Source organism: Camelina sativa, chromosome 4 (assembly GCF_030686135.1).
Source record: "Camelina sativa cultivar CO46 ecotype springtype chromosome 4, ASM3068613v1".
In the NCBI taxonomy this organism is placed as follows: Eukaryota; Viridiplantae; Streptophyta; class Magnoliopsida; order Brassicales; family Brassicaceae; genus Camelina; species Camelina sativa.
In genome coordinates, this window is record NC_141883.1 from 21995231 (window position 1) to 22007559 (window position 12329).

The 12329-nt window shown below is 37.0% G+C and overlaps 3 protein-coding genes across 5 annotated transcripts; all 3 read right to left on the reverse strand.

The window, feature by feature from the left end:
* Positions 1 to 76: 76 nt before the first annotated feature.
* Positions 77 to 3330, reverse strand: LOC104784004 (aspartyl protease family protein 1). 2 transcript variants are annotated; one of them, XM_087510516.1, is made up of 11 exons: positions 3205 to 3330; positions 2742 to 3104; positions 2504 to 2645; positions 2195 to 2427; positions 1734 to 1964; positions 1495 to 1630; positions 1208 to 1281; positions 902 to 1001; positions 737 to 803; positions 550 to 621; positions 77 to 470 (listed from the first exon to the last, which is right to left on the reverse strand). In XM_087510516.1, exons 2-11 carry the CDS (start codon positions 3038 to 3040, stop codon positions 244 to 246), a joined length of 1581 nt encoding a protein of 526 aa, XP_087366642.1. In that variant the 5' UTR covers positions 3041 to 3104; positions 3205 to 3330; the 3' UTR covers positions 77 to 243. The 2 variants fall into 2 exon arrangements, with proteins under 2 accessions (XP_087366642.1, XP_087366641.1); XM_087510515.1 differs by having other exon boundaries at positions 2742 to 3108; positions 3205 to 3324.
* Positions 3331 to 4198: 868 nt separating this feature from the next.
* LOC104780970 (aspartyl protease family protein 1-like) lies at positions 4199 to 7413 on the reverse strand. Of its 2 annotated transcripts, none has more exons than XM_010505526.3 (10): positions 6797 to 7413; positions 6565 to 6706; positions 6242 to 6474; positions 5743 to 5973; positions 5488 to 5623; positions 5245 to 5318; positions 4945 to 5044; positions 4786 to 4852; positions 4639 to 4710; positions 4199 to 4554 (listed from the first exon to the last, which is right to left on the reverse strand). In XM_010505526.3, exons 1-10 carry the CDS (start codon positions 7096 to 7098, stop codon positions 4331 to 4333), a joined length of 1581 nt encoding a protein of 526 aa, XP_010503828.2. In that variant the 5' UTR covers positions 7099 to 7413; the 3' UTR covers positions 4199 to 4330. The 2 variants fall into 2 exon arrangements, with proteins under 2 accessions (XP_010503828.2, XP_087366643.1); XM_087510517.1 differs by having other exon boundaries at positions 6065 to 6474; positions 6797 to 7412.
* A 1807-nt stretch (positions 7414 to 9220) lies between these two features.
* Positions 9221 to 11874, reverse strand: LOC104780971 (aspartyl protease family protein 1-like). Its single transcript, XM_010505527.2, has 10 exons — positions 11431 to 11874; positions 11192 to 11330; positions 10878 to 11107; positions 10508 to 10729; positions 10284 to 10419; positions 10064 to 10143; positions 9846 to 9942; positions 9703 to 9769; positions 9528 to 9599; positions 9221 to 9443 (listed from the first exon to the last, which is right to left on the reverse strand). Exons 1-10 carry the CDS (start codon positions 11715 to 11717, stop codon positions 9277 to 9279), a joined length of 1497 nt encoding a protein of 498 aa, XP_010503829.2. The 5' UTR covers positions 11718 to 11874; the 3' UTR covers positions 9221 to 9276.
* Positions 11875 to 12329: the final 455 nt, after the last annotated feature.

The following is a 12329-nucleotide window of genomic DNA, read 5'->3' on the forward strand; positions in this document are numbered from 1 at the left end:
ACCAATAGACAAAGGCCATAACATTGTTTTGACATCTCTATCCTGCAAATTTGCAATTGCTTCAAGCACTCTCACATATCCAAGACATTTTACATAATAAAAACATAGTACACTGTAACAGGGATCCAAGATTACCACTCTTAAATGATAGACCAATGAACATTGTTTTGCTCATCAAAAGAAGATTATTATTATACGAACATAAAATGGTCAAACCAACACAAAACGAAAGGTTTCTGTGAATCAGAGGAAGGCCATAAGAGGTAGGAGAAGTAGGAGTTCAGCTGCAAGAGGGCTGAGGTTGGCTGCACCGCCTGTGCCAGGGTTTCTGGTGGAGTTACGAGGATCGATCAGTGGCGATGGACCAGAAGTAGCAGGAGGAGAAAGAGTCGGTGGTGGAGTGGATACACTTGGTGGAGGAGCTTCGACCTCTGGTGGAGTTGTAGATTCCAAGCTTTCATCTTCAAAACCTGCCATTAACACAAAACACTTCATTATCAATGCTTCGTTCCTAGGTATATACAGTCACTTACTGATTTGATCACTTACAATTAGACCGCTTCCAACCCAAAATCATTCTCTCCCGGTCGAATACAATGCGGTAGCCTGACATCAAGTTCTCTGAAACCACCAATATGTGAAAATGCATTCAACACATACTCTTTATTTTTCTCTCTGCTTCAATTATAAGCATTGAATGCGTTGCCGCGTAAAACTCAGTTTTGGGAATACTTACGTCCGATAATGTTAAGCTTGAAATCCACGCTCTTCAGGATAGCCAAGCAGTACATGGCGGAATCGTCCTGTTTATAAGGTTGAATACAAAAAGCAAATGTATATGAATACGCTAATCCATGAAACTTTGTGAAATTGAAGGAATGAAAAACAATAAATATCTTGCCTCATTCCACACTGTGAAAAGCGGATCTCTCAGAGTCATTTGGGATCCTCCAGCAAAAGTCATATTTACTCTAGGGAATTTAAAGCTTGTAGTATTTGGACTGCATGCAAAGAGGAATAACATCAGAATGCATATGTGAAACAGAGACATGCTATTTTACAGATTACTTAGCTAGTTAACTATTACATACACTACTGTTCTCTTCTACATTCAATGTCCCCCTATATCTTATTTTATAGGCGTTATTCGTTAGAAGTCCAACACATTTTACTGAAACGGGTAAAAGCATATGAGTGCATGCATGACCTTGTTTCGTAACAGAACTCAAATGGAATCTCAGGATCAATCGGGCGTCGCTTGTCCTTGACATTATCGTGAAACTACAAAAGTAAACGAATGAAAGGTCATTTAATGTAACAAACGCAAGCTTGGAGGAATGACGCCCACTGAAAGATTACAGATACGAGAAATCTAATGATTTAACGGCACAAAGTTTCTTGAAGAATAAAAACTTCGCTTAGATACGGTATTAGTACAATGAATCTGGCCAGACAGCATTATAGTCGATAATTAGTCTGATCTAAGGCACTTACAGCTTTGGTAATAAGACCGTATGCTGGCTCCAGTAAGTGTGTAAATGATGTGCCAGTATCGAAGAGAGCTAGCATCTGAACCCCGAGAACATCTCCCCCCACTGATACTTCGGTCACATTCACAGCATATGTCGGACTAAAGAAAATCACAGAAGACAGAAAACAGAATCGTTATAGATAATACAACAAGTTGACAAATTTTTAAGCCTTGTCAAATCAAATTGGAATTGACAACGTACTTTGCTTTAATAGGAACTAGTGGTGTCTCTAGCTGGTCCGTGTAGCCTCTGTCACCAAAGCTGATTCTTCCGATAAAGTCAACAATATTCCCGAAACACATTGAGAAAGAGTTCGCAGTGATATTTGCTTTTGCCAGTACACTCGGAACTGAGTAATCTTTCATACCAAGCCCAAGAAGACCATTCACAGCCACACTTCTCCGGTACAAACCTGTCTGATTCTGACCGCAGCTGCATCACAAAGCCATGTGAGTTCCAAGAGAGGCAAAAAAAAAACCTTTACTTTCTAGTGACCAGCTTTCAAACTAAGTTCAATCTCATCGTACCAATATATAGATTGCTTGACGGATTATTTCACGGCTTTTAACACGAAATGAGCATACCTTTAGAGGTTAAAATAGCGGCACAAGGGTTTTTGATAAGAAAAGACATATAATAATGAAAAGAAATTGATTACTTACCCAAGCGTGATATTAGCTTTGACAGGCTCTAAACCCTCGTCCTCTGTGACCAAATGCAATACATCCTGTAACAATGTCCCTGTAGTGACGGTGGTGCTAGAGTAGGGAATCTGATAAGGGCAAATACTTGTAGGAGAAGAACATCCTCCTGATCCAAAACAACGCTTGTCACTGCATCTAATGCTTGAACTTGTAGTAGATGCATTAGGACTGTATAGATTGAGTGGTAGACTCTGTGTCAAAAAAGAGACAGTTAGGGGAATATAAAAAAAAAAAAAAAAGTATGTGCTTTCGAGAGGAGAAAGGTACCCGTGGAAGCCCAACGTCCTCCAAGTCACGGATACAAGAGGAACCGCAATTGCAAGGCAACCAAAACAAATCGCTGCCAGTGTCCAAAGCCACCAGGAACCAAGTGGCCGGTGTACCAACAGAGACATTGGCGTAATGCAGGCTGAAGCCACATGGATATACAAATCATATTCAACAAGCCAAGGAGTTAAAATATGGTTGCATAAAAAAAATAAAACGAAAGGAGAAGAGGCATTACGATCCTAGAAGGTCGATTGTAATCGTGCGGTTACCCCGCATGAACGTGACGGGAGGTTCTTCGTTGTTGGATGCAAGACCTCGACCTCTGATCAACCGATCACGGTGGGCCAAAAGCTTGAAGTAATTCAAACTTCCCTTTTCCGGAACTAAATCGCCAAACCCAAGAGTTTGCTTGACCGTATCAGAGAACATGTGATGAACTTCGAAGCTGAACTTCCTAGAAGCCTCACATCTCTCCAAACCCCAACACACCACTAACACAGACAATAACACAAACACTTGGCGTGCAACGTCCATTACTTCAATCTCAGAAGTTCTTTTCCGAGAATACAAAAACACCTCCGGAATAAAACTCCGGTTGCTTCCTCAGATAACGAAATACAACGGGACAAATCCCGTATATGTAAGGAAGCAAAACAAAAAAAAAAAAAAGTCAAAAGGTTGACTAGTTCGCATTGTACCAGACATGCTGAGAGAAGCTGATTTGATTCTTCGGAGTAAAAATACTTGTTTAATCGGACTAGTAGCCATCTTCGTCTTCTTTCCCTGAAGCTCAAGGTTGACAAATGCAGAGTCTTTTATCCGCTGGGAGACGACTTCTCGACTTAGCCGTTATATAGTCAACTCTTTCTTTTTACGAAAAAGTCCCTCTAGTTTTGGTATTTTTCACTTTACTCCTTGATTCCGTATCAGAGTTGACTTTGACATTTACAAAATCACCCCTTAAACAAATCTTCTAATATGCTCCACGCACTTTGACAATTTACATAACAACAATAAGTCAATAACATTGAAACAGGGAGATAAGCTTATTGAACATTGTTTTGCTCAACAATCGAGGTTTAATTATTATATGAACATAATAAAGTTGTCAAACTAACACAAAAACAGTTTCTGTGAATCAGAGGAAGGCCAAAAGAGGTAGGAGTTCAGCTGCAAGAGGGCTGAGGTTGGTGTCACTTCTTGATTTGGTCACTTATTACAGTTAGATTGCTTCCAACCCAAAATCATCCTCTCCCGGTCAAATACAATGCGGTAGCCCGACATAAAGTTCTCTGCATTCCACCAAACATACTCTCATTATATGCATACAGCATACACAAATTTAATTGTGCATCGGTTATTGAGATACTTACGACCAATGATGATGAGATCTACACTCTTCAGAACATTCAAGCAGTAAATCACAAAACCCTCCTGTTACCCATGTTGATAAAGTTTAATTTTGGTAGACGAATGCATGCTTTCATGCTCCCGTACAAAATGAGATAATAGTATTTTGTAAATGTCCCACTTGGATGAAAGGTTTACAAAATACCCTTTTGGTACTGCTAATCTATATCTTTTCCTAACGAGACAAACAAACATGTTTGACAAAATGCATAATCTCCTCCTTCCTGCAATTGTGCCACGCACTTTGATATATCCAAAACACTAATGTAGCAAAACCATACATATGTAACAGGGAGATAAGATTACCACTCTCAAACCAATGAAATATTGTTTTGTGCACATCAAACGAAGATTATTATTGAATGAATGAACATACAATGGTCAAGCCAACACAAAACAAATGGCTTCTGTGATTCAGAGGAAGGCTAAAAGAGGTAAGAGAAGTAGGAGTTGAGATGTGACAGGGATGAGACTGGCTGCACCGCCTGTGGAGTTGGGAGGGTCGAATGGGGGTGGTGTAGCAGAAATAACAGGAGGAGGAGAAGTAGGTGATGGAGCGGATACAGTTGGACTTGGTGCTACAGTTTCGATCTCTGGTGGTGGAGGAGTCGTTGATTCCAAGCTTTCATCTTCAAAACCTGCCCATGACATTAAACACATCATGATCAATTATATTTCTATTCCAAGGATATATACAGCCACTTCCTGATTTTGTCACTCACATAGAGACGGCTTCCAACCCAAAATCATCCTCTCCCGATCGAATACAACGCGGTAGCCCGCCAAGAAGTTCTCTGCGATCCACAAATGTTCTCATTATATGTATATGGATATATACAGAATTTGTGCATCAGCGTTGAGATACTTACGTCCAATGACATTAATTTTGAGATCTACGCTCTTCAGAACACCCAAGCAGTACATTACATTACCCTCCTGTTACTCATTGTTCATATCCAAAAATCAAAATGTAAATAGATACGCTAGTACATGAAAGAAAGAAAGAAAGAATTAAAACCATGTCTTACCTGAGTTCGTGCCGTGAAAAACGGATTATTGAGCATGATTTTGCCTCCTCCTACAAAAGTCATCTCTACTAAGGGGAATTTTATGCTTCTGGTGTTTGGGCTGCATGTGAAGATGAAGAGCATCAGTATACAAATGTGATACAAATTAGTCCATCTTACAAGTTACTTAGCTGCTTTCAATTCCTAATACTTTAATATTTGTTCTATAAATTCAATCCAGCTTGCGTTAAAAGTCCAACACATTCTACTAAAGCAGGCAAAAGCATCTAATAACTACGCTGATAAGAGTGCGGGCATGACCTCAAGTCGTAACAGAACTCAAAGGGAACCTTGGGATCAACTGGGCGTCGCTTGTCGTCAACAAGATCGTCAAACTGCAAAAGTAAAAGAACGAATGTCATTGTGATGTAACAAACACAAAGCTTGGAGGAAAGGATTTTCTTCTAAGAAATCTTCATCTTAATATCCACTGCAAAAGTTACTGATTTATCTAATGATTTAACAGCTCAATATTATCTAAGAGGAAAAAAAGTTTGTACATACAGCTGTGGTAAGGTCACCATATGCTGGCTCCAGCAAGTGTGTAAATGATGAGCCAGTGTCGAATTTTGCAAAAAAGCCAACGTCAATAGGATCTCTCCCTACTGATACTCCCGTCACATTTACACCATAAGCCGTACTAGTTTTCATTTTGGATCAAAAATGTCAAAAAAGTAAATATAATGGTGGATAGAAACGGAATCGGTATAGATACTATACATCAAATTAAAAACTATAGGCACTGTTTTGACTTCGTACCTTGGTGCAACAGAAATGAATGGAGTCTCCTCCTGATCTGTGTAGCCTTTGTCTCCAAAATTAATTCTTCCAACAATGCCAATGACACGACCGAAACACATTGAGAAGGAGTTTGCGGTGATATTGGCTTTTGCCAGGAGGCTAGGAACAGAGTAATCTTTAATACCAAGCCCAAGAACACCATTCACAGAAATATTTCTCCGGAACAGACCTGTCTGCTTCTGACCGCAACTGCATCAGAAACACGGATTCAGTTCTTTGGCATTTCCTTAGTTGCTTCCGAAGTCATTTCTCAAACAGAGGACAGTTGATGGAGCTATACCTGAATGCTCAGAAGACCTCAACATTTTTACATGTCCGGATTTCACACTATATTCAATATTGGTTTTGCTATGCACACCATAGCGTTAACAGGACATGAACAGTGTTTTAGAGGTGCGACAGCGTCCATGAACGTTTTTGGTTAAGAAAATACAGAGGAGAAGAGTCATTTACTTACCCAAGCGTTACATTAGCTTTGACAGGCTTTAAATCCTCATCATCAGTGGCTAGATGCAATACATCCTGTACCAATGTCCCTGTGGTGGCTGTGCTGTTAGAGTAAGAAACCTGATAAGGGCAAATACTTGCAGGAGAAGAACACTTTCTCGATCCAAAACAACGCTTGTCACTGCATCGAATGTTAGAACTCGTAGTAGATGCGTTGGGAGTGTATAGATTGAGTGGTACACTCTGTTTCCAAAGAAGAGAATACAACAAGAGTAAAGCAAAAAAATAGTTTAAAGAAAACATGTCAATCTGCTTTCAAAAGGGGAAAGGAACCTGTAGAACTCCAACGTCTTCCAAGTCGCGGATGCAAGTGGTGCCACAATTGCAAGGCAACCAAAACAAATCGCTGCCTGTGTCCAGAGCCACCAGGAACGAAGAAGGTGGTGTTCCCACAGATATATTAGCGTAATACAGGCTGATACCACATAAAGAAATACAAATCAAATTCAAGATTAAACAAGAAAACGAATTGTTGAGAATTCAAGATGAGAGAAAGATGCATTACGCTCCCAGAAGCTTGATTGAAACAGTGAGGTTTCCTTTATCAAAAGTGATCGGGGTTTCTTCATTGTTGGAGGCAAGACCTCGACCCCTGATCAAACGATCACGGTGGGCCAAAACCTTGAAGTATTCCAAACTTCCTGTTTCGGGCACTATGTCGTCAAGACCGAGACTTTGTTTGACCTTATCAGAGAACATGTGGTGTACTTCAAATCCGAACTTCCCAGAAGAAGCCTCACATCTCTCGAAACCCCAATACACCACTAACACAGACAATAACACAAACACTTGGCGTGCAACGTCCATGACTTCAATCTCGGAGCTTATTCAAGAAAACAAAAACACCTCCGGAATAAAACTCCGGTTGCTTTCTCAGATAACGATATTTACTCCGCGCGTATATGTAAGGAAACTGAAGAATTGAACCCAAACAAAAAAAGTCAAAAGGTTGACTCGTTCGCATTGTACCAGACATGCTAAGAGAAGGTGATTTGATCCTTTGAGGTAATACTTGTTTAATCGGAGTAGTGGCCATTATTTATTTTTTGTATGTTCGTCTTCTTTCCTTTAAAGGAGAAGGTTGACGAGGGCAGACAGAGTTCTCTAATCATCAGGAGAGTGAGAGAGACGACTTTTTGAATTTAGCCGTTTATATATAAAGTCTCTTCGTCAACTCTTCTTTTTTTGCGAAAAAGTCCCTTTACCCATCTTTTTTTGCATTTAACTCCCTTTATTAATTTTTCTTTTTTTTTTAACGAACGTTTACTTTCAAATTTTGTTTGAATATCTTTGGTTATTCGCTCATAATAGAGTTAGCCAATATTGTTGTAGTTGACCTTTTTAATCATGCCTCATTAGATTAATAGTTGTATATATATATCTCCTTTATAATAAAACGAGAGTATACTATATAATTTTAATAAGTTAGTTACAAATAGGTTATATATTAATTGGTTACAAGTTAAATATTGGGTGCAATTTTAATTTATTTCCAAAAATCTTAAGAAAATATTTTAAAAAATCATTTGATATCATCTAACTTACCATATTAATTTCTTTTATTAAATTATTTATCCATATTAAAATCTTTTGATATCTAACTAAACATAATAATTTGTTAATTATCATTATACTTCACCTCTTAGTTTTATATATGAGTCTATTTTGTGAAACAAATAAATTATCATATTATTTATTATAATTAAAAAATAGTTTTATTTACGCATATACCTAAGTTGAATTTTTAAATACAAATATAAATTGTTCAATCTATAAAATATTCAAGCTTTAGAAATATTATTCTTTAAAAATAATATCTATTAAATTAAAAATTCTACTGAGTAACAGGTCAAAATTTGAATATTTAAATTTAATATCATATTTTTTTGTTGAATTATAATTTCATATAATAGAATAAATTTTAAATAATTTATTTTGAAATATTTTTAAAATATTGAAACTTGATATAAAAGTTAGAAACTATAAACACTCTAAATTGATTTGTTATAGCAATGCCAATAATATGTCACTATAATATGAAATAACTTCAAAAAACCAAGTATATTGAAACAAAAAGTATAACAATATATTAAGTTACTCATAATATAATAACTCGCTTTTAAAAAACCAAATTTACAAAATTATGTCTTATAATGACATTCAAGTCATGATGTTTAATATACATTGTTGAAATTACTTCACATACATAAACTAATACAACATATTAAAATTTTATTTTAAAATATAAAATATACAAAATGTTGTATAAAAAAAATTTAATCAGTGTTATAGTACAGATATTTATCTAGAATCATTAAAATATAAAACTTACAAAATATATGTCTTTTTTCAAGTCATCATGTTTAGCATATGATTTTATTGCATAATGTTTTATCGAAAAAAACTTTTAAAAACAATCACATAAATTATATTTATATAAAAATTACAATATAAATAAAATTAATTTTAACATGTGCTCTAGCACATGTCTTAATCTAATCTAGTACCTAATTTAAATTAAAGGGTTGTTGGCTTATATTACAAACTAAAACTCAACTTATATACATAACAAAAAAAAAAATAAGATAAGCTCTTTTTTTGTATGAAGTCAACGGACTAGGATGGCATTATGAACCATGCAGTCGTATAGATTAGAGAAGTTGAATAATTATTCCCAATTTCCTAAAGTCTTCTAATTCATGTTTTTTCCATTTTTTTTATATGTGTCCTCAACTCCTCATTACTTAAAACATTTCGAATATCCCATACTTAGACTTTTGGGTATTAAAATGTGGGAGAGGAAGGAATGAATGTTCTCATGCTCCCATGTTAAGATATTGTATTTATAAATGTCCCACTTGGGTGAAAGGGAACATGGGGCCAGAAGATCAGAATGTAAGATTTCTAGGATAGATGAAATTTAAAAAAGTAGAAACGAAAACAAATTAGCTTCTTTGCATATATAGTAGATGTACTCGCTCACTATCACAAACATATAAAAGAAATGAAACAAATGATGAAAAGTGAAGAAGCAGCCAAAGGGTTTAAACGGGTGGAAGGGTTAACGGTTCTTGGAGATGGCGTTGGCGGCAGCGATGGCGGTTTCGCTGGAGCGCTTGGTCCCTTGGAACCAGAACCGTTAGCATCATTACCTGAAAAAATGTCCAGAAGTAACTGGTCACCAACATGAATCTATATATATTTGGTCAAGATAAGTTAATTAAGCTATGACATACAATCAGATTCTTTCCATCCCAAGATCATTCTCTCCCGATCATGGACGATTCTGTAGTTGGTCATGAAGTTTTCTAACATAGAGGAAAATTTGATGTGATTAGGATCATTGGTTAAAACAAACGTGCAAGAAGATGTTTTTTTGGTTGGAGGAAAAGAAAAGAAAAAGAAACGAACGTCCAATGATGTTGAAGTCGGCATTAACTTGCTTCAAAACGGCCAAGCAATAGACTTGAAAATTACCCTGCAGTGACGTGAATGCAATGGTGATTCATGTATTAATATCTTACTAATGATATTTGGTAAGATGAGATGTGTACATTGGAGGTGTCGAAGACAAGTATGGGGCTGAAAATATCATAAGCCGCTCCTCCTTTCAACTCAAAGCTAATTGAAGGAAGCTTCTCTTCATCTGAACTGCAAACAGCAACACACATATGCATCAATACTCCTTAACATTTTCTTCTTAATTAAAGTATATTAACGTACAGAGAGATGAAACTGCAAAACACAACACTTCGAAAGATAGTCAACGTACGTTGATGTAATAATGTAGCAGAACTCAAAGGGGCTATCCACATTTGCCGGAAGTCGTTTGTCTGGTACAGAGAGATGAAACTGCAAAACACAACACATTACTAACCAACTAGCTAGTGGACTAATGTGTCGTTGTTTTAGACACAATAAATGCAACCGTAAACGCAAACAAACAATCTATGCATGAATCTAAAGAGAATTCAATACAGTTAGGTAGGTACATTTGTGGTTAGAGAAGTGTAGTAAGGCTCCAGAAGCCATGTAACCGCGGTCCCGGAGTCAAATATCGCGCTGAATTCTGTTTCCACCGTCACACTTCCTACCTTGAACTTGGTGATGCTCACATCGTAAAACGGCCTGTGTTCAGATCATGTTAATGTACCTTACATATGAATGTACATATTGGAAATAATTAAATAAAAAGGTGTAATCAAGGAGAGTTTACGGAGAGAGGGTGCCACTCAATGGAGTCTCAAGCTGGTCAGAGCTGCCTTTGTCTCCGAAACTGATTGTTCCTTTCCCTTTGAGACCAAAACACATTGAGAAAGAATCTGTGATCACTCCGGCTTTAACCAACATGTTTGGAACCGCTAGGTCGTCTATTGCAAGTCCCATTATACCATTTACAGCCACTTTTTGGAACAACCCTAGTTGGGACTGACTACATCTGCCACCATTACGTAATTTGTCTGTTAGTTAGTCTTAGAAATTTCACATATAAAAGTAAGAAAAAAATCTAAAGTAATATATGAAAGAGAACAGTCAATTAGTTTTGAGCTTGAACACAATGCATGAAGTTAGAAAGATTTACAAACCCGAATGTGATTCGAGCCTCTCTAGCTTCTCCTTCTTCTGTGCTCATATGGATCACATCCTCCACCAACACACCTGTGCTTCTGCTTCCCGGCGAGAGATATCGAATTCTGTAAGGACAATCGCTGAGCGGAGAAAGGCATCTGTTTCTTGATGTACAGAGTGTGCTATTGCATGTAACCTTTGTGCTTGATGTTGATATGTTTGGGTTGTAGATGTTAAGCTTTATCCTCTGTGTATACATAAAATTTCTTTAAAATATGATCGAGTTTTAACGTCATAACGTAACATTCCAAGGACCAAGATAACATATTACCTCGCCTTGGTCAGTCTCCATGGTCCGAATGCAAGTAGAATTGCATTTGCAAGGTAACCAGAACAAATCACTTCCCGTGTCTAAGGCCACCAAGAACCATTGAGGCGGTGTTCCTACCGTCACATTCGCATAATGTAGACTGACCATTAAGAATTAAAAAATAAAAAATAAAAAATATATAATTAAAGGTCTATATATTACTAAATTGAGAAGCAGAGGAGTTTCAAAGAATTCCATACAAACTGATTTCTTGGGTGGAGTTGCCTTGAGCGAAAGATATAGTTGTCTGATTGTTATTGGATGTTAGCCTCCGACCTCGATCGCGGTGAACCAACGCCTTGTAGTAGTCAAGGCTGCCCATTACAGGCAAGCCATGACCACCTAGAACGGTCTTGACCTGCTCTGAGAATCTATGATGAATTTCAAAGGAGAAGGATGCTGAGACAGAAGAAGCCCATCCCAAACTCATAACGCAGAAGAATCCAAACTGAAACATCCATCTCAACTTCCCACTACTCCAACCCATTCTCCGGTCTTTCTGTCTCTCTGTATGAATCTAAAGTTATAAGAAAACTTTAGGAAGAGATGTATTGATTCTTGCTAGTTTGAATTTCTTTTACTACACGAAGCTTTCTTCCTTTCCATAAGGTCAACGTTTTGTCTGGTGCTTGGTCTTTGTCAACGGGTTTTAAAGATCGTTATTGAAGGATTATGTTGCCAACGAAATTCTTGTATTTAATTCATTTTTTTGAACATCAACTCTCTCCTATTTAATTATTAGGAATATACTATAGAGAATTATCATAATATTTCTTATTTTTTCTTAGTCTTAATAAAGAAAACCACAAGTAGTACTACATTGAATCGTTGTGTGTTGTGTTGTGTGGCTATTTGTATAATTATTTGGTGGAATTGTGTGAATAGAGAGACGTGGAGGGATGTTTGTTTGTTCCATCAGTTTGGTGCTGCCGGTACACATTATTAGGCTATGGTTTAAAAAATGTTTGTCTATAAGGAAAACAAAGGGGTGATTTTGTCATATAATATAAATAAGAGGATGGAAATGCAAATGCTGATAAAAGTATTGAAGATAGAAACCGTTAGATTCATGCACACGTGTCAGGTTCGTCATGCACGA